This window comes from Oncorhynchus clarkii, chromosome 32 (assembly GCF_045791955.1).
Source record: "Oncorhynchus clarkii lewisi isolate Uvic-CL-2024 chromosome 32, UVic_Ocla_1.0, whole genome shotgun sequence".
NCBI lineage: Eukaryota > Metazoa > Chordata > Actinopteri > Salmoniformes > Salmonidae > Oncorhynchus > Oncorhynchus clarkii.
Genome location: NC_092178.1, coordinates 30,541,386 through 30,567,840, shown reverse-complemented (window position 1 = coordinate 30,567,840; position 26,455 = coordinate 30,541,386). Strand labels below are relative to the sequence as shown.

General features: G+C 42.2%; 1 protein-coding gene and 2 pseudogenes across 3 annotated transcripts in view; 1 reads left to right on the top strand and 2 right to left on the bottom strand.

Annotated features, from left to right (window-relative positions):
• Positions 1-353: 353 nt before the first annotated feature.
• Positions 354-21,117, bottom strand: LOC139392370 (BCL2/adenovirus E1B 19 kDa protein-interacting protein 2-like; annotated as a pseudogene).
• On the top strand, positions 16,732-17,404 carry LOC139391596 (guanine nucleotide-binding protein G(s) subunit alpha-like; annotated as a pseudogene).
• Positions 21,118-22,592: 1,475 nt separating the features above from the next.
• The window catches only part of LOC139392127 (exopolyphosphatase PRUNE1-like), a 21,470-nt gene continuing 17,607 nt past the window's right edge, over positions 22,593-26,455 (bottom strand). For all 3 annotated transcript variants that reach the window (XM_071139850.1, XM_071139851.1, XM_071139849.1), the window contains one exon: positions 22,593-26,098. In XM_071139850.1, coding sequence (XP_070995951.1) covers positions 25,613-26,098 — 486 coding nt within the window. In that variant the 3' untranslated portion in view covers positions 22,593-25,612. The remainder of the gene's footprint in view (positions 26,099-26,455) is intronic.

Genomic DNA, 26,455 nt, shown 5'->3' with positions numbered 1-26,455 from the left:
ATGGGCCATTCTTTGGTTCTGACTTGGTGTACAGGGAGAACACTTAGGATAAATAAAGGGGGCATATAAGCAGAATGAAAGCTCTAACCATATTTGATGATTTCATTTCTCAAAAACACTTTATAGGCTACATATGCACCACCAAATCAGAAGAGTTTGTGAAATAAAAAGGAGAAAATAGACAATTATTAGGGTGAGGCACATGGGCTACTAAAAGCTTACTACACAACATACTTATGTATAGTGTAGCTAAGAAAGTAATACTATCTCCCTGGCATATTACATCATTTATGCAGCAGCACACATGTCACGATCGTCAAAAGCATACTAGGACCAAAGCGCAGCGCGATATAGGTTCCACATGTTTATTCAATGAAAGGCACAAAAACAAGAACAAACTAAACGTGATGTTCTGGAGTGCTCACAGGCAACACAAAAACAAGATCCCACAAGACACAGTGAGGAAATGGCTGCCTAAATATGATCCCCAATCAGAGACCGATAAACAGCTGCCTCTGATTGGGAACCATACCAGGCCAACATAGAAATAAAACAACCTAGATTACCCACCCTAGTCACACCCCGACCTAACCAAAATAGAGAATAAAAAGGCTCTCTATGGTCAGGGCGTGACAATACCAGACATTTTTGGACTCACCTTGCTGTGCTGTGCTCACTTAAACAGGAAGGTGGCGAGGCAGTCCTTCATGAGCAAATTTTGTCATCAAACTTTGTCATTAAAGTCTGGCATTCTCTGGATTTATGGTGCCTTCAAGATAACTGGGAACTCCAACAACAACAAAAAAGTTGAATCATGATGACGTCAATGATCTTCAGGTCATAGCTCTAGAAAGAGGCCTGAGTTCTGAGTTGGGTGAAAGTTCAAAATGTATTTTCCCAGCCATAGCTCGTTTTTCCCCGAGTTCCCAGTTGTCTTGAACTCACTGAAGTCAGATTTTGCAGTTCTGAGTTAACAATTGGTGTGAGTGCGGCACAAAGCATGCTTCAGTGACAGCATGGCCAATTTTGAATGTTTATAATTTTAAACTAGGAAAAGAGACTCTTAATCGTAGACCACATAACCACTCTACTGAATAGCAGGGTAATGATTGCTTTGCAATGCTTGCAGTTAGCCACTGATTCCTTCCAAACCACTCATTGTTGAATTTCCGATTTCCAACTCGTTGTGTAATGTTTATGTCAAATGGCCAATGAGCACCGGTACATTTTGATCTATAAATTCTCTTCATATGAGAAGGATTAAAAATTATTTGCCAGTAGATTGTCGACTTGATTCATGATGATGACTGCAAGCTAAGATTTTGAAAGTATGATGTTAACAGTCCAATCAAAGCTACTGTAGATATGTGATTTGATGTCATTTTATCTGTGGCCAATGACCTTGAACCTTCTTGGATGGGCACTTCTAATGTAACTCTATGGCAGCACCCAAAAGGCTTACATTTTCTAGCTCTACCTTTAAACTTGGCGGTGACGTAGTGTCCCGATGAGTGACAGAACACTGAGCCAATCACGGCGCAACGCTCCGTATTTTCTGCTGGCTTGCCCCACCACCACAGAAAGCACTGAGCTAAGCTGAAACACCTGTATTTTGGAGCTGCCTTAGGAAAACAAAAAAGAGGCCATGTTTGTATGCGGCTTTATTAACTCAATGATATTGTTTTTTTACGTTGTTTGCAAACTGATGTGTGACAAGTATTAACACCATAACATGCAGAACAGGAAAGCCCCAAAAATGTTGGGCTCAAAACAGGTGGGGCTCTGCCCCAATGCCCTGAATGACGGGTCGCCACTGTACATGGTAGTAGATAGTAATGTAATAATTAGTGTATGTACACATTGTTACATTATACTTAAAACTGAGTGTACAAAACATTAAGAACACCATCCTAATATTGAGTTGCACCCTCACTTTGTCCTCAGAACAGCCTCAATTTGTCGGGGCATGGACTCTACAAGGTGTCGAACGTTCCACAGGGATGCTGGCCCATGTTGACTCCAATGCTTCCCACAGTTGTGTCAAGTTGGCTGGATGTCCTTTGGGTGGTGGACCATTCTTGAAACACAAAAGACACAGTTGAGAATGAACGCCTGGCACTTTAATATTTTGTCTTGCCCAAATCCTTCTTTAACCTGTTTCTTCCCCTTCATCTACATTGATTGAAGTGTATTTAATAAGTGACATCAATAATGGATCATAGCTTTCACCTGGTCAGTCGACAGTATGTCATGGAAAGAGCAGGTGTTCATAAAGTTTTTGTACACAGTGCATCTACTTGTGGTCCTTCAGTAGATACTTTGCCAAGTGATGTATGACTAAAGTTATCTCATAGGACAACAGATATCAGATTGGGCAGCCCGGTTCATCCTCAGTATCAAAGTCATGGGTTGCCAGATTTGAGCCTTTTTAGTCCACATTTTTGGCTTTGTGTACCTAACCTTATACTGTGTTCCAGATCACCATTCTGAACGTGTCACCTGTCCATGTTCTCGTCAAACCTATGTGAATGGAAATGGATTGAAAAAACTATAAATACATACACAAAGGCCATACATTTTCATGAACTGTCACAATAGAAGGGCTCCCTGTTTTCTCGCTGTAAGTGAATCATTTTATTTGCTCAATAGTAGTTACAGAGTGATTAGGAATAACTCTATATTAGTCACACAATACATATAGGTGTTGGGCTTTTCTATTCATGGATTCATTAACATAGCTCTTTGTGAATGTGTGAGAGTGTCTGATGAGGTCACTCACTGTCTGACACAGTCGGGGATCTGCACACGCTCAATAGGGATGTGCTGGGACAGCTCCTGAAATCTGTCGATAAACTGAAGCTTGCGACTGAATTTGGAGCTGTGAGGAGGACGGGACCAGAAGACATTCGTTTTATGTGAGGACACAGAGCCAACATGTCAAAAATAAAGACAAGAGTAGTGGACAGCATGATTTAGATCAAATATATACACAACATTTGTACTCTTACAGCTACCAGATCAGGGCGGCTGCTCTAACAGTGGCCATTGTTCTATCGCTGTCCCTTTTTGCTTCATGTAGTAACAGGGCCCATTGACTCAACAACAATAACAACAGCAACCCTGAAAGACTGGACTTGGTGTCTCAGGGGATGGTGGTCCTCACCTGATGAAGTGCTTGATGATGGTGATCAGGGCCTTGATGTACCAGGTCGGGTGGACAATGTATAGAGCTTTCAGACTCTTCCTCAACCTATGAGAAAAACATAATCAAGTGTAAGAGTAAAGGTTACAGTTGTTCTTTCAATCTGTCAGCATATCTACTGCGGTTGTCCACTACCTCTCTCACACACCTGTCACATCACCATGATTGACGGTTTAAACCCTTCCGTAAGACCTGTATCTTTACCAGAGGTTCTTTGGGGCCCAGTCTGTGTGACTCCCCAGACAGGCGCAAACTGCTGAGTAAGGAGTCTACCTCTCACACTAACAGGGGCCAAGCCAAACAAGAGGAAGTGAGAGGGGAAGTTGGATAGACACTGTCAGGTGTCAAAAGGCAGACCGCTAGCTCTATTGGTAGAGAACACATCACAAAGGAACATAGACTCTAAGGGCCGCTTTGCCAGACACGGGTGAGACCTACTCATGGACCGAAAAGCATGTTCTATGTAGAACTATTGAAAGAAGAGGTCGACCGATTAATCGGAATGGCCGATTTAATTAGGGCCGATTTCAAGTTTTCATAACAATCGGAAATCTGTATTTTTGGACACCGATTTGGCCGATTTAAAAAAAAAAAAAAAGTTTTATTTTTTACACCTTTGCTTAGTCTTTATTTAACTAGGCAAGTCAGTTAAGAACACATTCTTATTTTCAATGACGGCCTAGGAACGGTGGGTTAACTTCCTTGTTCAGGGGCAGAACAACAGATTTTTACCTTGTCAGCTCGGGGATTCAATCTTGCAACCTTACAGTTAACTAGTCCAACGCTCTAACCACCTGCCTCACTGCACTCCACGAGGAGACTGCCTGTTACGCAAATGCAGTAAGCCAAGGTAAGTTGCTAGCTATCATTAAACTTATCTTGTAAAAAACAATCAATCAATCATAATCACTAGTTATGGTGATGGTTGATGATATTACTAGTTTATCTAGCGTGTCCTGCGTTGCATATAATCGATGCGGTGCGTATTCGCGAAAAAAGGACTGTCCTTGCTCCAATGTGTACCTAACCATAAACATCAATGCCTTTCTTAAAATCAATACACAGAAGTATATATTTTTAAACCTGCATATTTAGCTTAAAGAAATACAGGCTAGCAGGCAATATTAACCAGGTGAAATTGTGTCACTTCTCTTGCGTTCATTGCACGCAGTCAGTGTATATGTAACAGTTTGCACCGCCTAATTTGCCAGAATTTTACGTAATTATGACATAACATTGACAGTTGTGCAATGTAACAGCAATATTTAGACTGATGGAGGCCACCCGTTAGATAAAATACGGAACGGTTCCGTATTTCACTGAAAGAATAAACCTCTTGTTTTCGAGATGATAGTTTCCGGATTCAACCATATTAATGACCTAAGGCTCGTATTTCTGTGTGTTATTATGTTATAACTAAGTTTATGATTTGATAGAGCAGTCTGACTGAGCGATGGTAGGCACCTGCAGGCTCGTAAGCATTCATTCAAACAGCACTCTCGTGCATTTTGCCAGCAGCTCTGCTGTTTATGACTCCAAGCCTATCATCTCCCGAGATTAGGCTGGTGTAACCGATGTGAAATGGCTAGCTAGTTAGCGGGGTGCGCGCTAATAGCGTTTCAAATGTCACTCGCTCTGAGACTTGGAGTGGTTGTTCCCCTTGCTCTGCATGGGCTGCGGTTTTTGTGGAGCAATGGGTAACGCTGCTTCGAGTGTGGCTGTTGTCGATGTGTTCCTGGTTCAAGCCCAGGTAGGGGCGAGGAGAGGGACGGAAGCTATACTGTTACACTGGCAATACTAAAGTGCCTATAAGAACATCCAATAGTCAAAGGTATATGAAATACAAATGGTGTACAGAGAAATAGTACTCTAATTCCTATAATAACTACAACCTAAAACCTCTTACCTTGGAATATTGAAGACTCGTGTTAAAAGGAACCACCAGCTTTCATATGTTCTCATGTTCTGAGCAAGGAACTTAAACGTTAGCTTTCTTACATGGCACATATTGCACTTTTACTTTCTTCTCCAACACTGTTTTTGCATTATTTAAACCAAATTGAACATGTTTCATTATTTATTTGAGGCTACATTGATTTTATTGATGTATTATATTAAGTTAAAATAAGTGTTCATTCAGTATTGTTGTAATTGTCATAATTACAAATTAATTTTTAAAATTGAACGATTAATTGGTATCGGCTTTTTTTGGTCCTCCAATAATCGGTATCGGCAGTGAAAAATCATAATCGGTCGACCTCTAATTGAAAGTGCTTTTTCATCCACAAACACTTCATCTTGTCCCGGAAACCAGTTCTTAAACACTGTGAACTTGGCAACCTATGTAAAACATGATGATGTTAGTACATCACTGTCCCCTGTTTTCTCATGGGCAGCTGTAAGTGGCGGTCATGTCAGCAGAGGTACCGTCGCCGAAATCAAAGACGGTTCTGCCGAGTTCCTCTGTGGCGTTAATCGAGGAAATATAGAGAGGAAGGCTCCACTCTCTCACTTGAATATCTTTGTTATTTTCAGATTCTCATGTTGCTCTTTTGTAGCTTTTCAACTATACAGAACCAAAATATAAACGCAACATGTAAAGTGTTGGTTCCATGTTTCATGAGCTGAAATACAAAATCCCAGAAAAATTCCAAACGCACAAAAAGCTTACTTCTCTAAAATGTTGTGCACAAATTTGTTTACATCCCTGTTAGTGAGCATTTATAACCTTTGCCAAGATAATTCATCCACCTGAGAGGTGTGGCATATCAAGAAGCTGATTAGACAGCATGATCATTACACAGGTGCACCTTGTGCTGCGGACAATAAAAGGCCACTATAAAATGTGAAGTTTTGTTACCAACACAATGCCACAGATTTTGAGGGAGCGTGCAATTGGCATGCTGACTGCAGGACTGTCCACTAGAGCTGTTGCCAGAGAATTGAATGTTCTTTACCATAAGCTGCCTCCAATGTTGTTTTAGAGAATTTGGCAGTATGCCCAAATGGCCTCACAACCACAGACCATGTTTAAGCATGCCAGCTCAGGACCTCTACACCCGGATTCTTTACCTAAGGGATCATCTGAGGAGGGGTGCTGAGGAGTATTTCTGTCTGTAATCAAGTCCTTTTGTGGGGAAAAACTCATTCGGATTGGCTGTGCCTGGCTCCCAAGTGGATGGGCCTATGCCCTCCAAGGCCCACCTACTGTATGGCTGCACCCACATCCTGTCATGTGAAATCCATAGATAAGGGCCTAATGAATTTATTTACATTTACTGATTTCCTTACATGAACTGTAACTTAGTAAAATCTTTGAAATTGTTGCATGCTGTGTTTATATTTTTGTTCAGTATATGTGTGTGTGTGTTCTATCCCAGTTCGCTCCTCTCCGTGTAGGCTTTAGACGCTCCCGCTCCCCTTGACCTTCTAATTTAGTGTACCCTCCATGCACAACCCATGTGGAATTCTTGGACTCCGCCAGCGTTTGGAACTGCCGATCTGTGGTCAAGAACACAGTTAATCTCAGCCTATGCTGCCCTTCAGTCCCTTGACCTTTTAGCCCTGACGGAGACATGTATCAGCCCAGACAACACTGCTACTCCAGCTGATCTCTATTCATCTGACTATGTGTTCTCTCATAGTCCGTGAGCATCTGGTCGTCGCGGTGGTGGCACATGGCTGCTCATTTCTCTTAAGTGGAGATTTTCACTCACCTCTCCATCTCCTCATTTGAATTCCATGTGGTCACTGTCACTTGTCCTCTCAAGCTTAACATTGTTGTCATCTATCATTCACCAGGTGCCCTTAGAGTTCCTCAATGAGCTTGATAAGCTCATTTTCTGACCATGGCTCACTGCTCCTCATATTGGGCGACTTCAACCTCCCGACGTCTTCCTTCGATTCATTTCTCTCCAACTCTTTCTTTCCCCTCCTTTTGCCACTTTGACCCTTTCCCAGTCCCCTCCCACTGACAAGGCAGGCAATACACTTGATGAGCGCAAACGACACTTCCGGAGGACCTATCATCCCTTCACTCCCTCCTCTCTAACTTCTCTTCCTCTGTATTCACTGTTTAAGCCACTTTTTATCACTCAATTTCAAGATCTGCCTTTAACCCTAGGAAACACTTTTCCACCTTCTCCTCCCTCCTTAATCGTCCAGCCACTCCCTCCTCCCTCTCTGCGGACAACTTTATCAACCACTTTGAAAAGAAGGGTGATGACATCAGCTCATTCCCTCAGCCTATCCACTGGTCCTACTCACGCAGAACTACCGTAAGCCTTGGCCTCTTTCTCCCCTCTCTCTGCAGATTAAATCCTGCGACTAGCGAGGTCCGGCCACCTGACAACCTGCCCGCTCAACCCAATCCCCTCCTCCCTTCTCCAGACCATCCCTGGAGACCTCCCACTCCTCACTTCCCTAATCAACTCACTGGCTGCGTCTCCTCTGAGTCTCTCCCCTCCACAAGAAACCAATGTCCGACCCCTCTGACATCAAAAACGACTGACAGGTATCCCTTGTTTCTTTTCTTTCCAAAACACTTGAGTGTGCTGTCTCTTACCAACTCTCTCGCTATCTCTCTCAGAACGTCAGGCTTTAAGATTGGTCACTCAACTGAGACTGATCTTTGTTGTATCACAGAGGCTCTCCCTCTCCGCACTAGCAAAGCTGACTCTCTCCCCTCTGTTCTCGTCCTCCTATATCTATCCGCTGCCATCAACACAGTGAACCATCAGATCCTCCTCTTCACCCTCTCAGGGCTGGGCGCCTCAGGGTCTGTAGGATTACATCCTACCTGGCAGACTGCTCCTATCAGGTGAGGTGGAGAGGATCTGTGTCTGAACCACGTATTCTCACAACTGGTGTCCCCCAGGGTTCGGTTCTAGGCTCTCTCCTCTTCTCTCTACTGTATACACCAAGTCACTCGGCTCTGTCATATCCTCACATGGTCTCTCCTATGATTGCTATATTGATGACACTTTTCTCCCCATTCTGCTACCCAGGTGGTGATACACGTCTCTGCGTGTCTGGCAGATATCTCAGCTTAGATGTCGGCCCACCACTTCAAGCTCAACCTCGACAACATGGAGCTGCTCTTTCTTCCAAGGAAGGCCTGCCCGCTCCATCACGGTTGACAACTCTGCGGTGTCCCGCTCCCAAAGTGCAAAAAACCTTGACGTGACCCTGGACAACATCCTGTCATTCTTTGCAAACATCAAAGCAGTAACTTGCTCCTGCAGGTTCTAGTTCTACAACATCTGTAGAGTACGACCCTACCTCACACAGGAAGAGGCGCAAGGCCTAATCCAGGCACTTGTCATCTCTCGTCTGGACTACTGCAACTCACTGTTGGCTGGGCTCCCCGCTTGTGCATGAAACCCCTGCAACTTATCCAGAACGCTGCAGCCCGACTAGTGTTCAACCGTACCAAATTCTCCCATGTCACCCCGCTCCTCCACACACTCCACTGGATTCCAGTTGAAGCTCCCATCCACTACAAGGCAATGATACCTGCCAACCGAGCAGCAAGATATACTGGCCATCGCATCGGCGTTGTCGCATCGGCGAAGTCGTACCCACAGCAACTATTAAAACATTCCCAAACCAGAAACCGTGGATTGATGACAGCATTCGCCCGAAACTGAAAGCGCGAACCATTGCTTTTAAATCAGGGCAAGGTGACCGGAAACATGACCGAATACAAACAGTGTAGCAATTCCCTCCGCAAGGCAATCAAACAAGCTAAGCGTCAGTATAGAGACAAAGTAGAGTCGCAATTCAACGGCTCAGACACAAGAGGTATGTGGCAGGGTCTACAGTCAATCACGGATTACGAAAAGAAAACCAGCCCCGTCGCGGACCAGGATGTCTTGCTCCCAGGCAGACTAAACAACTTCTTTGCTCACTTTGAGGACAATACAGTGCCACTGACACGGCCCACTACCAAAACCTGCGGACTCTCCTTCACTGCAGCCGACGTGAGTAAAACATTAACCCTCACAAGGCTGCAGGACCAGACGGCATCCCCAGCCACGTCCTCAGAGCATGCGCAGACCAGCTGGCTGGTGTGTTTACGGACATATTCAATCAATCCTTATCCAAGTCTGCTGTTCCCACATGCTTCAAGAGGGCCACCATTGTTCCTGTTCCCAAGAAAGCAAAGGTAACTGAGCTAAATGACTACCTCCCTGTAGCACTCACTTCCGTCATCATGAAGTGCTTTGAGAGACTAGTCAAGGACCATATCACCTCCACCCTACCTGACGCCCTAGATCCACTCCAATTTGCTTACCGCCCCAATAGCTCCACAGACGACGCAATCGCAACCACACTGCACACTGCCCTAACCCATCTGGATAAGAAGAATACCTATGTGAGCATGCTGTTCATCGACTACAGCTCAGCATTTAACACTATAGTACCCTTCAAACTCGTCATCAAGTTCGAGACCCTGGGTCTCGACCCCGCCCTGTGCAACTCGGTACTGGACTTCCTGACGGGCCGCCCCCAGGTGGTGAGGGTAGGTAACATCTCCACCCCGCTGATCCTCAACACTGGGGCCCCACAAGGGTGCGTTCTGAGCCCTCTTCTGTACTCCCTGTTCACCCACGCCTCCAACTCAATCATCAAGTTTGCAGACAACACTACAGTGGTAGGCTTGATTACCAACAACGACGAGATGGCCTACAGGGAGGAGGTGAGGGCCCTCGGAGTGTGGTGCCAGGAAAATAACCTCACACTCAACGTCAACAAAACAAAGGATATGATCGTGGACTTCAGGAAACAGCAGAGAGATTACCCCACCATTCCACATCGATGGGACAGTAGTGGAGAGGGTAGTAAGTTTTAAGTTCCTCGGCGTACACATCACGGACAAACTGAATTAGTCCACCCACACAGACAGCGTGGTGAAAAAGGCTCAGCAGCGCCTCTTCAACCTCAGGAGGCTGAAGAAATTTGGCTTGTCACCAAAAACAAACTTTTACAGATGCACAATCGAGAGCATCCTGTCGGGCTGTATCACCGCCTGGTACGGCAACTGTTCCGCACACAACTGTAATGCTCTCCAGAGGGTAGTGAGGTCTGCACAACGCATCACCGGGGGCAAACTACCTGACCTCCAGGACAACTACACCACCCGATGTCACAGGAAGGCCATAAAGATCATCAAGAACAACAACCACCCGAGACACTGCATGTTCACCCCGCTATCATCCAGAAGGCGAGGTCAGTACAGGTGCATCAAAGCAGGGACTGAGACACTGAAAAACAGCTTCTATCTCAAGGTCATCAGACGGTTAAACAGCCACCACTAACATTTAGTGGCTGCTGCCAACATATTGACTCAACTCCAGCCACTTTAATAATGTAAAAATGTATGAAAAATGTATCACTAGCCACTTTAAACAATGCCACTTCATATAATGTTTACATACCCTACATTACTCATCTAATATGTATATACTGTACTTGATATCATCTACTGCATCTTGCCTATGCCGTTCTGTACCATCACTCATTCATATATTTGTATGTACATATTCTTCATTCCTTTACACTTGTGTGTATAAGGTAGTTTTTGTGAAATTGTTAGGTTAGATTACTCATTGGTTATTGCTGCATTGTCGGAACATAAGCATTTCGCTACACTTGCATAAACATCTGCTAACCATGTGTATTTGACAAATAAAAATTTATTTGATTTGATTCCCTACCTTCAGGCTATGCTCAAACCCTACACCGCAACCTGAGTACTCCACCACCCCTGGTCTCTTGAGTCCAAAACCATATCACAAATACAGTTGAAGTTGAAAGTTTACATACACCTTAGCCAAATACATTTAAACTCAGTTTTTCACAATTCCTGATATTTAATCCAAGTAAAAATTCACTGTCTTAGATCAGTTAGGATCACCACTTTATGTTAAGAATGTGAAATGTCAGAATAATAGTAGAGAGAATTATTTATTTCAGCTTTTATTTATTTAATCACATTCCCAGTGGGTCAGAAGTTTACATACACTCAACTCAATTAGTATTTGGTAGCATTGCATTTAAATGGTTTAACTTGGGTCAAATGATTTGGGTAGCCTTCCACAAGCTTCCCACAATAAGTTGGGTGAATTTTGGCCCATTCCTCCTGACAGAGCTGGTGTAACTGAGTCAGGTTTGTAGGTCTCCTTGCTCTCACACGCTTTTTCAGTTCTGCCCACAAATCTTCAATAGGATTGAGGTCAGGGCTTTGTGGTGGCCACTGCAATACCTTGACTTTGTTGTCCTTAAGCCATTTTGCCACAACTTTGGAAATATACTTGGGGTCATTGTCCATTTGGAAGACCCATTTGCGACCAAGCTTTAACTTCCTGACTGATGTCTTGAAATGTTGCTTCAATATATCCACATAATTTTCCATCCTCATGATGCCATATATTTTGTGAAGTGCACCAGTCCCTCTTGCAACAAAGCACCCCCACAAAATGAAGCTGCCACCCCCTTGTTTCACGGTTGGGATGGTGTTCTTCGGCTTGCAAGCCTCCCCCTTTTTACTCCAAACATAACGATGGCCATTATGGCCAAACAGTTCTATTTTTGTTTCATCAGACCAGAGGACATTTCTCCAAAAAGTACCATCTTTGTCCCCATATGCAGTAGCAAACCGTAGTCTGGCTTTTTTATGGCAGTTTTGGAGCAGTGGCTTCTACCTTGCTGAGCGGTCTTTCAGGTTATGTTGATATAGGACTTGTTTTACTGTGGATATAGATACTTTTGTACCTGTTTCCTCCAGCATCTTCACAAGGTCCTTTGCTGTTGTTCTGGGATTGATTTGCACTTTTCGCACCAAAGTACGCTCATCTCTAGGAGACAGAACGCATCTCCTTCCTGAGCGGTATGACGGCTGCGTGGTCCCATGGTGTTTATACTTGCGTACTATTGTTTGCACAGATGAACGTGGTACCTTCTGGCGTTTGGAAATTGCTGCCAAGGATGAACCAGACTTGTGGAGAGCTACAATTTTTTTTCTGAGGTATTTTGATTTTCCCATGATGTCAAGCAAAGAGGCACAGAGTTTTTAGGTAGGCCTTGAAATACATCCACATGTACACCTCCAATTGACTCAAATGATGTCAATTAGCCTATCAGAAGCTTCTAAAGCCATGACATAATTTTCTGGACTTTTCCAAGCTGTTTAAAGGTACACTCAACTTAGTGTATGTCAATATCTGACCCACTGGAATTGTGATACAGTAATCAGTGAAATAATCTGTATGTAAACAATTGTTGGAAAAATTACTTGTGTCATGCACAAAGTAGATGTCCTAACTGACTTGCCAAAACTACAGTTTGTTAACAAGAAATTTGTGGAGTGGTGTGAAAAACGAGTTTTAATGACTTAAACCTAAGTGTATGTAAACTTCCGACTGTATATGAGTGTCTGAACAAAAGGCAACCTCTAGAAATCTTTACACATACAGTGCCTTGCGAAAGTATTCGGCCCCCTTGAACTTTGCGACCTTTTGCCACATTTCAGGCTTCAAACATAAAGATATAAAACTGTATTTTTTTGTGAAGAATCAACAACAAGTGGGACACAATCATGAAGTGGAACGACATTTATTGGATAATTCAAACTTTTTTAACAAATCAAAAACTGAAAAATTGGGCGTGCAAAATTATTCAGCCCCCTTAAGTTAATACTTTGTAGCGCCACCTTTTGCTGCGATTACAGCTGTAAGTCGCTTGGGGTATGTCTCTATCAGTTTTGCACATCGAGAGACTGACATTTTTTCCCATTCCTCCTTGCAAAACAGCTCGAGCTCAGTGAGGTTGGATGGAGAGCATTTGTGAACAGCAGTTTTCAGTTCTTTCCACAGATTCTTGATTGGATTCAGGTCTGGACTTTGACTTGGCCATTCTAACACCTGGATATGTTTATTTTTGAACCATTCCATTGTAGATTTTGCTTTATGTTTTGGATCAATGTCTTGTTGGAAGACAAATCTCCGTCCCAGTCTCAGGTCTTTTGCAGACTCCATCAGGTTCTTCTTCCAGAATGGTCCTGTATTTGGCTCCATCCATCTTCCCATCAATTTTAACCATCTTCCCTGTCCCTGCTGAAGAAAAGCAGGCCCAAACCATGATGCTGCCACCACCATGTTTGACAGTGGGGATGGTGTGTTCAGCTGTGTTGCTTTTACGCCAAACATAACGTTTTGCATTGTTGCCAAAAGTTCAATTTTGGTTTCATCTGACCAGAGCACCTTCTTCCACATGTTTGGTGTGTCTCCCAGGTGGCGTGTGGCAAACTTTAAACAACACTTTTTATGGATATCTTTAAGAAATGGCTTTCTTCTTGCCACTCTTCCATAAAGGACAGATTTGTGCAATATACGACTGATTGTTGTCCTATGGACAGAGTCTCCCACCTCAGCTGTAGATCTCTGCAGTTCATCCAGAGTGATCATGGGCCTCTTGGCTGCATCTCTGATCAGTCTTCTCCTTGTATGAGCTGAAAGTTTAGAGGGACGGCCAGGTCTTGGTAGATTTGCAGTGGTCTGATACTCCTTCCATTTCAATATTACCGCTTGCACAGTGCTCCTTGGGATGTTTAAAGCTTGGGAAATATTTTTGTATCCAAATCCGGCTTTAAACTTCTTCACAACAGTATCTCGGACCTGCCTGGTGTGTTCCTTGTTCTTCATGATGCTCTCTGCGCTTTTAACGGACCTCTGAGTCTATCACAGTGCATGTGCATTTATACGGAGACTTGATTACACACAGGTGGATTGTATTTATCATCATTAGTCATTTAGGTCAACATTGGATCATTCAGAGATCCTCACTGAACTTCTGGAGAGAGTTTGCTGCACTGAAAGTAAAGGGGCTGAATAATTTTGCACGCCCAATTTTTCAGTTTTTGATTTGTTAAAAAAAGTTTGAAATATCCAATAAATGTCGTTCCACTTCATGATTGTGTCCCACTTGTTGTTGATTCTTCACAAAAAAATACAGTTTTATATCTTTATGTTTGAAGCCTGAAATATGGCAAAAGGTCGCAAAGTTCAAGGGGGCCGAATACTTTCGCAAGGCACTGTATTTGATATGTGACTAAGTATATTCAGGTAACATAAAGGGACATGAATAGTCAAGTTTAGACCTTCAGTTCAACAAGATACTAGGTTAGTGTGATGGTCTTAGCAGTTGTTTTCCTCCTGCAGTTCACTTGAAACCTTTACTGGGTCCAGACATTTAGTCACATTATTAGGATCAAGGAGAACCCAGGTCGAGGTATAGAACATCAAAGCTTTCTCGAAATGTATGTTAGTGGCCATACTGCACACAAGCCTTTGGACACTGTTGTAACCATCCTGAAAAAAATAACACTCATGACAAGGTTGTGTTCATTAGGGCACGCAATGTCAAACGTTTTAAAAGTCCATGTTGTCCGTACCTGTTTCAGTCCATTTTTTTCCATTTGGTGCCTAATGGACACGACCCTGGAATCTACTTCCTCCTAGACTGAGAACTATAGGTTGGCTGTGAGGGAAGTCAGGAGGAAACTCATAACTACACTTTGGCTTTGACGCCATCCTCTGGCTGAAGAAGGAGGAGTTACAAAGCAGGCTCTCGTGAACTTGTTGGATGCTAAGGCCCAATGGGACACTCTTATGGCCAGCTACTTGCTGTGTGTTGCTTCCTATACTGTACATACAGTATGGTTGCTACACTGCACATTCAAACTCTCATACACAATTTGTTTAAGTATACAGTACATGGCATTACTTGGGAATATTTACTGAGGGTTTAACTGCAGGTTTATTCTTTAAGTTGTTTTTTTTGTTTTTTAAAAGTTGTTTTAAAAAAAATACAAGTACTGGTAGTGGTATAAAAGTAACCTACTGGTATTACTTTGTGATAGTATGGTTAAATATTCATTACATAGTAATTACCTAATGACGTGCAGACTTGAGTTAGATCACGATGAGTCACAAATTTGATGACTTGAGACTCGACATGGTAGCTGATATTCTGTTTCACTAAAGGAGAGCGCAGCAGTCAGGATGGGTGTTCAGGCTACTAACCTGGATGACACAACCCATGTGACTCACAGCGCAGGGAGAGCTTTGACCACACTGGTCTGATTGGTTCTCTCAAATGTAGTTATTTTCCTCGGGGGTTGAGACCTCTTGTTGTTTGGATTTGAAAATCAAAACATTGTAATGAAAGGGGCAGCACTCTGGGGCTGTGCCTGTGGGTGTTTGAGTGACAGACACAGAGTAGAGCCAACCTGTAAAAGCACAGCCCCCATCATTGACGCATTGTGACGACAACATCAAAGAGCCATTCCTGACTCTAGAGGACTTTTGAGTGTTATGTGTTAGCCAGACTAATCAACTACTAGGCTTACATGCCTTTGAGTAGGGACACTACTATATCATTCATACAACAAATTGCCCAGCTGAATAAAATATGTCATATAATGATATCATTTATTTGAATGGACCATAGAATACTACAAATTAACAGGTTTTGGGTGGAGTGTTTTGCCCTGATTTGCATCCAGCCAGATCATATCAGAGCAAGTTGGACTTTAAGGACTACACCCTGGATCATTCACATTCGATACAATAATTCTTCTTCTACACAACTTCCTAACACAAACAACACGTTCCCACTAGCCGAGTCCTACATTTATTTCACTAGATGCCAAGTTGGGGAAATTACAAGTTGGGCAATAAAGAATATACATATACAATTTGCGCAATGCTGCTACAGCAAGACTTTCGAATCAGCAACAAGCTTTATGTAATGATCGCATGCGTCCATTTTAGAGGAATTGCGGAAACATTTGTTTCAGAAGTTTCATTCTAAATTATCGTTCTTCCACCTGCTTTACTCTCGCTGTGGGGAAGTGAAGAGGAACATATAGCCACCGCTTCCGCTTTGACGGAACTGCATTGTTTAGAATGTCAGAATTCTGGGCTACTCGTGAAAATCGATTGATTCTAGAGAATCGCGCTGAAATTCATTGTGTCTCCACAATAAGACATCGTGGGAATTTCGATTTGAAAACACATAGCCTATATTTAGATTCATTGCTGAACATTTACATCTTCATTATGCTTGATGACTTCATTGCGGATTCACAGTGAAAACGTTCTAGGAATCAACTTTCTGAGAGGGGCAGAGGACGCGTTCTGTGTCGTCCCACTTCGTTGCCAGACACAGAGTGCCATTTTAGGGGAGGAAGGGGTCTGTTGTAACACTTTGCCATTTTCTTAATTTCTCAGACTGAAAGTAGACTTATTTTTTTTATATATATATATATATATATTAAATGTACACTTATCAACTAATTAGGGAAAGTGTATAAAGAAGTAGGCTTTACTGATACGGTCAAGGCTTTAATCGACCGGTTGTATTTTAATTGTAACTGGCAATAGGCCTACGAACGTAACTAATTCTAACATTTTGAAAAAGTTTGTTTTTCTTTGGTAAGTCTCGGAATCTAGTATTATTAATTTAATATGGGTTGCCTGTGCAGTAAAGACCAACGTGTTCAGAAGGCACAGAGAGAAGCAAACAAAAGGATTTAATAAACAGCTACGAGAAGACAAGCAGAATAACCAAATAACTTGCCAGCGCCAGTTACTACCATTAGGAGCTGGTGAATCTGGGAAAAGCAGGATAGTAAATCAGATGCCATATTTACATGTGGAAAATGCATTCCATACAAAACAACAGTAAAAAGGCTTCAGGGATGTGAGATGTTTTCAAGGTTTAATTTATCTAATGTTAGAGGTCAGAGGTACAAAAGCAGAAAGTGGATGCAATGTTTTGCTGATGTGTGGGATGTTCTTTTTGTGGTGGACAGCAGCAGCTATGACATGGCGACGCAGGATGCACTAAACCTCTTCAAGATCATCTGGAACAACGGGTGGCTAAGGACCGTTCCTGTCTGGGTCTTACTGAACAAACAGAACCTGCTAGCAGAGAGGGTTTTGGCGGGAAAATCTAAAATTGCACACTTGAATATGCAACACACTAGGCACTATTGTCATCCAGTTTTCACCTGTACAGTTGACACGGAAAACATCCTGCTCTCCTTCGAAGTCTTGAGATAGCCTGCTTAGTTGATTTTCCACTCTGATACATATTTTTCACAGACTGAGACAACTTTCAACGATTTTGATTACTTGAGACTTAATTACTTGGCATAAAATAACTTTAGACTTGACTTTGGCTGCATTCCATGCCAACTACATTGCAGTTTCCAGATCTCACAATGCCTGGATAGCTGTTAAACATATCCACTAACCACATCCTGAGCATTCTGATTGCACAGTTGATGACGGTAATGTAGACGGCTTGGAACGTGGTCTACAACTTGGAGACTTGACTTACATGAGAGACTGATGAGTTGAATGATTTTGTTCTGTTTTGTTACTCACTGTGGCATATAGTTTTCTGAAATAGGACCACAAACTAAGCCCATTTGAGTAAACAGAACTAACCTTCTGTCAATGGTGGTATAACACTCTCTGAGCCAGCCAATGCCGGGGAGCTTGTTGCGCTGGGCCATGGCACACAGGTACACAATGACGTAGTTCTCCGCCACCATCAGGTCCAATGTTCCCACAATGTACCTGCAATGTTTAGTGGTGCTGGGGTTAGTTATGTTGACCTGAAGAGTGGCCAATTCAGATAGTGTTTTACTATTAGCTCTCACACCTGAATAGGTTGTCCATGACATACTGGTAGTTCTCCATGGTGATTTCAGGGAGATAGCAGGAAGAGAACACAATGATGTCATTAGACCCATCTCCATAGTAACCTGGAAGGAAAACAACATTTGGATGAGGGAAAAATAAAGATGAAAAAAAAAAAGTGAAGACGCTCTTTGTGTCATCCAAGTTGATCTCACAACAAACGCTCACATTAGCCAAATTCCATTGGCCTGAAAAAAACTCACATTCTCACATAATGTCCGATAGGTTAAGTAAGTGCTGGGAATCTGGACTCACCCCCATGGGACAAGACTCGAAGGTAAGGCTCCAGTACACTCATGTTGACCAGACTCTCCTGAGGAGGGTCTCCCATGCAGAACTTGCGCCACCTAGTGCCCTGGCTGTCCACCTGGTCTTGGTCAAGAGAGCCCACTCCTATCTGCTCTGGTACTGACCCACGGGCCTTATGGCAACATGATGCCACTCCCAGATCATCTTTGAATGGGAATAATGTTTCAATGGTAAATTTCCCATAATGTCTGGTAGGTAACACAATGCATAGACAGAGAGTGGTTGTGTACTATCTATAATATATTATATATATGGGGTCAAGATCACCTAATACAAAGCATATATTAAGATAATAGCTATATTATGTATTATACAACATTTGTGTCTTATCTAATGTGAAAAATGTCAAATATAATCAAAGTGAAAGTGGTTCAATAAGTTAATGGGTTGATCTTGAACCTGTGAGAGTGAAGAAACAGACCAAAGATAAAGGCTGTTAGTCTGTCCTGTCCACTGCATCCTTTCCTCACCCTCCAAATCCATGTCGTGCACTGGAGGGACTCGCTGTCCGAGGGCGTTTCCATGGCATCCAAGTCGAAGTCCAGTCCCAGGTCGTCGTCGTCGGGGGAGGGAATGAGGGCAGCGGTGGCATAGTCGTCAGACACCGCCGAGTCACTGCGATCCAGTGTCAGACTTAGGGCAGGGGCCATCAGGCGTTTCTTCCTGGGTCGGGGCTCCATCAGAGCCAGGCTGCTGGGCGGGTCTATCATGACATTTAATTACTAGGATTTGTATTTATATGTAGCTTTATAACAGTGACTGTTCTGTTACAACATTGCCATTTTGAATTGAAGTGTTACCTGGTCTGTCATCATCAGCTAATGTGGGGTTCCCCAAGACTTCATTTGTGCCATGAGCATTCCTGGGAGGTGACCTACAATGTTAAGAAAGGTCAACAATTATATACCTACGGATTTGTAATTAGATATAGATGTTTCATTGTACAAAAAAAAACAGATGTTTGGATATTTAGTATGTTGATAATATAACTAATGTATTGAATTTAGTCCAACCAAAACAATTCAGTCTGATGACCATAACCTGGGAATGTGCATGTCCTTCTCCTCCTCCTCCTCTTCTTGCGCCTCCTCTCTTTGCTCCATGTTGTTGCTGTGTAGGTCACAGTGGCAAGTTTCCTGATAGTAGCGGTGAACACAGTTGATGTCAGAGTATCAGCAAACCAAGTCCAAACAGCTAATTACAACTGAGGAGCAACTTTTGCTGTAACTTCATATTTTTATTTGAGAATAATAAAGAGTGTGAAAAGAAATGACGATACAAAAAAATATAACACCAACAAGTTAATGTCTGATCAATTCTGCCAAATTATTGGATACTGAGGGATTTTTTCCTATGCTGGCCTCTAGTGGAAAACGTAGAGACGTACACTGTTCAGTTTTATGGATCGCAATAAATGTACTATATATAGTACGGTATCTAAGGCAAGGCATTCAACACCCCTGACTTTCACCGTTTTGGACTTTATTTTTCAAAACTTGTATTACAATGGAAATTTAAAATGACTTTTGTAAGACCCTTAAAACACATTTAAATTGCTCCAATATCACCACGTTTGTCTTGCTTAGATTCATGCGATGAAGTGGTAAACACAACTTGAGACATGAATGCATGTGCGTAGATACAATACGAAGCAACACATGTGTAACATTACCTTGTTGATGGTATTTGGTTCACGGGCCGACAAGCTTTTCAATGTCTTTGTAAAAGTACAGTAACTTTTCAGTGAAAGAGGTAAACGTTATGGCTTGCTGAACTCATAATTGCGCGGACACAATTGCCACACCTGAGAGTCAGTCAAGGTGTGGTGTATTTATTGCCAGTGGAGCCCATCCCTGTAACCAAGGCAACATGGATTGACTGCACAAACTCTAGAGTGAAAACGTGTGCATGCTTGTTCAGTAATCAGGCTATTGGGCTGTGTGACATCTAGAATCAAACAAAAACGTCAGCACTGAAACAAATGATTACAACATGGGCAGAAAAAAAGCTTTGTCTCAATGATATTTATACTATAAAACACATACAAATATCATAACCCCTATTCTGATACTAAAAGGTATGTGCTTCTGTAGATTTGAAAGGCCCGTAGAAAATTGACATAATAGATTTTGTACCCAGGGATGTTTTGGGCACAAAACATCCTTGAGTTGTCAACTAATTTGAATTCAACCAAAACATTCACCATGACACTGGATTTTAGTTATTCTGCCCTTGAGTTGCGTTCCCATGCAAAACTAGACAGATAGCTAACAACTAAGTCTTCAATAAAACTCCCAAGGCGTGACTTTTCTTGAATGAATATATTGAAAACGTGTATGTTGTGAAACTGCAAAATACAGAAAAGAATATACTTTAGTATTCAATTCACACCGACAGTAGCTGTACATTATACATTTGAAGTTGCATAAATACAAAGCACGCGCTAAGGTACCATGCATCTGGCATGATGCCAAACCATATAGCTAATTGTTACTCATATGGTAATTGGCTCCTTTCATTACTCTAATAGTGTACAACCATTTATGTAGAATAACAAAGCATATTACACTAGGAACAGTAACAAACTACAGTATTGTATATTTTACAATTCGTTTGCATGACGCACGAGCAAAGTAATACAGCTAACGACATACATGAAAAGCATTGCAATTTGTGAGTAAATGCAACCAACATTGACATGTAAGCAACTCTATCAATAACAAGATTATAATCATTAGCTAAATGCTTGAATTGAACTTACAAACAAATGTTTTCCAAGGCTGAAGCGTGACAAGAAATAACTACATTGAAAGACCTGCACCGTAGCGTTGTTTGTAGCTGCTTCTATGCGTGCGGAACAAATTCTCTACTTCCTGTTTGCGTTGTCTTTCTAAGTACCAGAAGCATCCACTAGGGGGCAAATAACACCATTGCACACAATGAAAATCCAATTGAACCCTTGTAATAAAATAATCTGTTACCTTCTAACAGGATGGCAGCACAAGTTGGGTGTAACCTTTACAAAAAAAGATGGCAGTTTTGAAACTGCAGTAAATGTGCAATAACTGCAGTCTGGTATTTTGGATGCAATAATTGCAGAATAACTGCAGTGCACTGCATTTGCAGTTATACTGCACTCTAACTGCAGTTACACTTCAAAATTACTGCAGTAAAATAAACAGTGTTATTTTGGATGAAGTATTTGCTGCATACTGCAGTTATACTGCACTTTGACTGCAATCTTTTTTCATAATGGAAAAATCTTTTCCACATTGATTCAACGTCATCACATGACAATATTGGGGTTGATGACGTGGAAACAACATTGATTCAACCAGTTCTAGCCTACATGGGTCCCATGATGTATGGCGAAAACCAAAACACTACATTCCATAGTAAGAACCTTATACCAACGGTCAAGCATGGTGGTGGTAGTGTGACGGCTTTGCTTCCTCAGGATCTGGATGACTTGCCTTAATAGAACGAACCATGAATTATGCTCTGTATCAGGTAATTTTACAGGAGAATCCGTCTGTCAGGTCATCCATCTGTGAGCTGAAGCTAGAGCGCAGCTGGGTCATGCAGCAAGAAATGATCCAAAACACACAATCAAGTCTACATGAAAATCGCTAAAAAGCCACACATTTGAAGTTTTGTAATGGCCTAGACAAAGTGCAGACTTAATCCCAATTGAGATGTTGTGGCAGGACTTGAAACTAGCAGTTCATGCTTGAAAACACACAAATGTCTCTTGAGCTAAATCAGTTCTGCATGGAAGAGTGGGCCAAAATTCCTCCAGTGATGTGAGGAATTGCAGCTAAAGATGGCACAACCAGTTATTGAGTGTAAGGGCGCAATTACTTTTTCACACAGGGGCATTGTGTGTTGCATAACTTTGTTTATGAAATAAGTATGAAATTGTTGCGTTATTTGTTCACTCAGGTTAACTTTATATAATATTAGGTTGTGGTTGAAGATCTGATAACATTAAGTGTTAAACAAATATGTAAAAGTGGACAAAATTAGAAATGGGGCAAATACTTTTTCACAGCCCTGTATATTCACACAATAGCATGTTGGGACATGACCAGGAATGGCCGGGCGTGGAAGCACACAGCATATGGTGGGGAAAATGGTGAGAGCGCACTCTAAACAATGTGACACAGCTGACTGGAGGGGTGCGCGTTAGTGACAGGACACTAAAGATTCCAATAGTGCCTTGCAGAAACATTAGCTTTAGGTTATGATTTTGAATCAGCTCAATGACCCAGAATCAGCAAGAAGCCTGAATGAAACTGGACTACAACACAAACTCTTCAAATCCATCTTTAATAGAACAGCATATTTTTACTCTTAGAATATTTTCTTACACGTGGTTTTCACACTCAGTTTTTTTCTCACTTAAATAAAGGAACCACACAGCAAACACTTCATATTGCATACTTGAATACAAGGAAAGTTGAATCCTGATTGTACTGCATAAAATTCACAAAACTACCCATGCTGAAAGGAACTGCATGTTGAGGGGGGGCATCTTTTGATTTAAACCATGAGAAACTGAAAAAGGGAACCAATTTGGTAAAAAAACAAAACATTGTGAATGACTTGTCTTTGTTCAACCTGTTTAGAAGCTAAACAAGTCGAGCTAGCTAACATTTCAAACCTTAAACACATGGAGAAATTAGAACACCACAGAGCACATACAAAAACATGTAACCATGACAAATGGTATAGGGAAAGGCATTCAAATGAAAAGGCAAACTAGTGTTTAGTGTTCATTTTAAACTGCACAGTCACTGAGCCATTGCATTGTAAATACATTTCCCATGAAACACTTCCACAAAAGGTATGTGGACTGGAGATATAAAAAATAACACAAACATAATTAGCTTTGCTTTTTTGTGACCCCTCTTGGGAACAACGGATTTGGGATACAAGATACAGTACATTGGTGTTGACATTGTCAAAAACAAATTTGCTCATGCATGTTTAGCTGGCAAAACATTTTAATTTTTTAAAATCTAAGCTTGCTGAACATCTACAAGCCAATGATTGCCAAATCCTTAATACCTGAGGCTCAATATAGAAATCTTTCAGAGTATGTTTATTAGCAAACTCATTATCAATACCATGCTAGCTTAGACGCTATATATTGTTTAACTATGAACGAGATGACTGAACATACCTTCTCACTGTGATGTAGGGAGGTTATCAATGAAACTGCATGGTTGATTTATATAATCAAGTATCTTCAACTATACTATCTTAATTTAATATCTTAATTAAATGGTTCAACACAGTGCTAGTCAACACTTAAAGATGTTTTATTTTGTCAAATATATTAAATCAAATTATAACAAAATACAATTTTAGTCCCTACCATCCTCCCTGCATTTGATCCAAGATCCTAAAGGACTGGATAGGTGAGAGTAGTATGGTGAAAGCTTCACATAGCCTATCAGAGGAAGCCATCATCTTATTACTTCCACGTGACGAAACATTGTGATCTGGGAACACTGAAAGGGTAGGATCCAAAGGAAGAGACAAGAGACTGAAATGCAATAGTGTCTCTGTCTTTTGCTCAGTTTCACTTGGTCAACTGAATTTGAAGATTTTCACACCAACTAGATAACATTAGAGCTGCAGTGTACTGTATGTCGAGAACAGAGGTCTACCCAAACAGACATATAATGACTCCACATCCTCAACGATTAAAACATGGCAAGGCACCAGCCTGAACATAATTACCATGCATAGCAGCCAATGTGTTTGTGTCTATGCATGTATCTGTATGTGGGTTGGCCTGGGTGTGTTTGCACGTCTCTGTGGTACAGTAAGTTGAAAACTACTCCTCAGCCCCAACTACAGCCAGCTAATGAAGCAGACATCTGAACTAATGTTAACTCAAATTAACTGCCACGAGGCTCTCTGGGTAAGCGACACAGATTACAGATCAGAGCAATTCATCACTAACTCGGTCCCAGATCTGTTGGTGCTGTATAGTCAACTCTGATGATAGGGGTTGGCAGGAATGCAAACAGATCTCAGATCAGGCTAATTCCTCACTGGTAACATAATCAATGGTGATTCTAGATGATAAGTATATTTGGACAGCTGAAGTAGCATTGCGATATAAATCTCAGTCAGAGAGAGAGAGAGAGAGCAAAGGTGACTGAGTATAGTTAGGTCTCTGAACGGGGGCAGGAGGTTCGTATGCATGAATGAGCAGCAGAGTTGCATCCATCATCTGGTATCTATCTATCCACCTCTCTCTCTCTTTGTGGGGAGGATGTGAATTCTTCCCCCTTTTCAGATGGATCCCGACAATGAGGAGAACTTTGTGACTGGTGATAATGTCATCAAGACGTCCCACTAACCATGAAAACTCCACACACACGAAACAAACACATGTGCTCGCACACACACGTCAAGAGATATCACGCGTCCAGTCATCAGCCCAATAACGCACATATGAAGCTGTACATAGATTGGTTGCACTAAAAACCAGCAGACTCAGCAGTCTTCCAGGACCAGGACTGCTGAAACACATGCTGTCATAATGGATGAAGTCACTCTCCACTGCAAGATTCTCCCCCCTCATCATAAAGGTTCACTCAAATGCCTGTGACATTGAAATAGGCCCTTCAAAGATTAATTATGTTAGTCCATTATGTATTCTCCACATTTCCAATCCACTCCCCCTACACTTGGAGATGGCACCAACTAACCAACGAGGCAGTCCCATGTACTCAGATGCGATACAGAGAAAACACACACCTCATTCAACCTCCATCTGGAGTCCTTGATACAGTGCTACTAGTCATCCCCTTTTTTCTTCAGGTTGCCATTTTTTTAAAGAATATCCTATTCTTCATAATGTTCTATGGTGTTGTTAGTCCTGACTTGAGTAAAGCATCCATAAGAGCTTGGTGATCAGTCTGACAGCCACAGTAGTCCAGGGTTGTGTTCATTTGGGCACACCGCAGCAAAACGTGTTGCAACGGAAAACAAAAACAAGCATTTCTTAGTTCAGATGGTACCTCCCTGTTTTGTTCCGTTTTGTTCCTCCTGAACAGGGCCCTGTTTCCAGTTAATGTCAACGGAGCTGCCGATAGCAAACCTAGGATTGCTATATAACCAGTGAGTTACTGAACATGGCCCCTTTGGATTGTCATTATAATTTGCTATGAGATGTCCCTTATGAAACATACAATTGATTGATATGCTTCTGAATATGAACTTTGAACACTCCTTATAGTCTGTTGGTTGGATTGAGGTGCATGAGGACAGTCAGCCAGGGGTACTAGGATTAAAAGGCATCAACAGAAGGTTATTGTTCACCTGGCCAGTTGCCATCTTTATTTTCTCCTGCTTCCCCTCCCATGCGGCTGAACTTCTCCAAAATGGCTTCCGCGCTGATCCGGGGAAGGCCGGCGTCCAGCGGACAGCCCTCCACCAGGCTGTTCATGGGAGTGGCCGGCACCTGGAAGTCCTCCTCCATCCCAGAGTCCTCGGTGCCCAGCAGGCGGCGGCGGTGGTGCCGGGAGGCTGAGAAGCAGCGGGGGCGGGCGTCGTCGTCGAAACTAGGCGACCCCGTGGGGTCAACGTGGTCGTCCAGCTCCTCAAAGTCCTCCGCCTCCCCACAATGCACTTGCTTCTTGTCCCACTCTTTCAGGAAGTTCTTGAGAATAGGCAGCACTTTCTTGCGGGAGGCCAGTGCATTGCCTTGGAGATAAGACTTGATGTTGTTGAAGGGGCTGCTCATTGGAGAGAAGCTCAGAGAGGGGTTGCACGACTTTTCTAATGCTTGGCTCACCTACAGCAGAATGAGAAACACACAGTGTATTGCTATTTCATAGTTGCCTTTTTAACATTGACTAATATTCTCAAATTGTCATGCCTGCATTTGTCCAAAAGGCAACTTTGATATATCTCACTTACAGACATATCAAAGAATAATACATAACAATACCATTTATTTTCACACCAAGGAATAGTTTCTGAAGGCCAATATTAAACTAACTAAGATAGGTTGGTTGGCACAAAAGTAGACCATTTTTTGGGGATATTTTTAAACAGTGGGGAGGAAAGATTCACATCGATATTCAAATGGCCTCTTTACAATAAACTGAACTCCTATAAAATACCTTTCATGATCATGAACACAAATGTG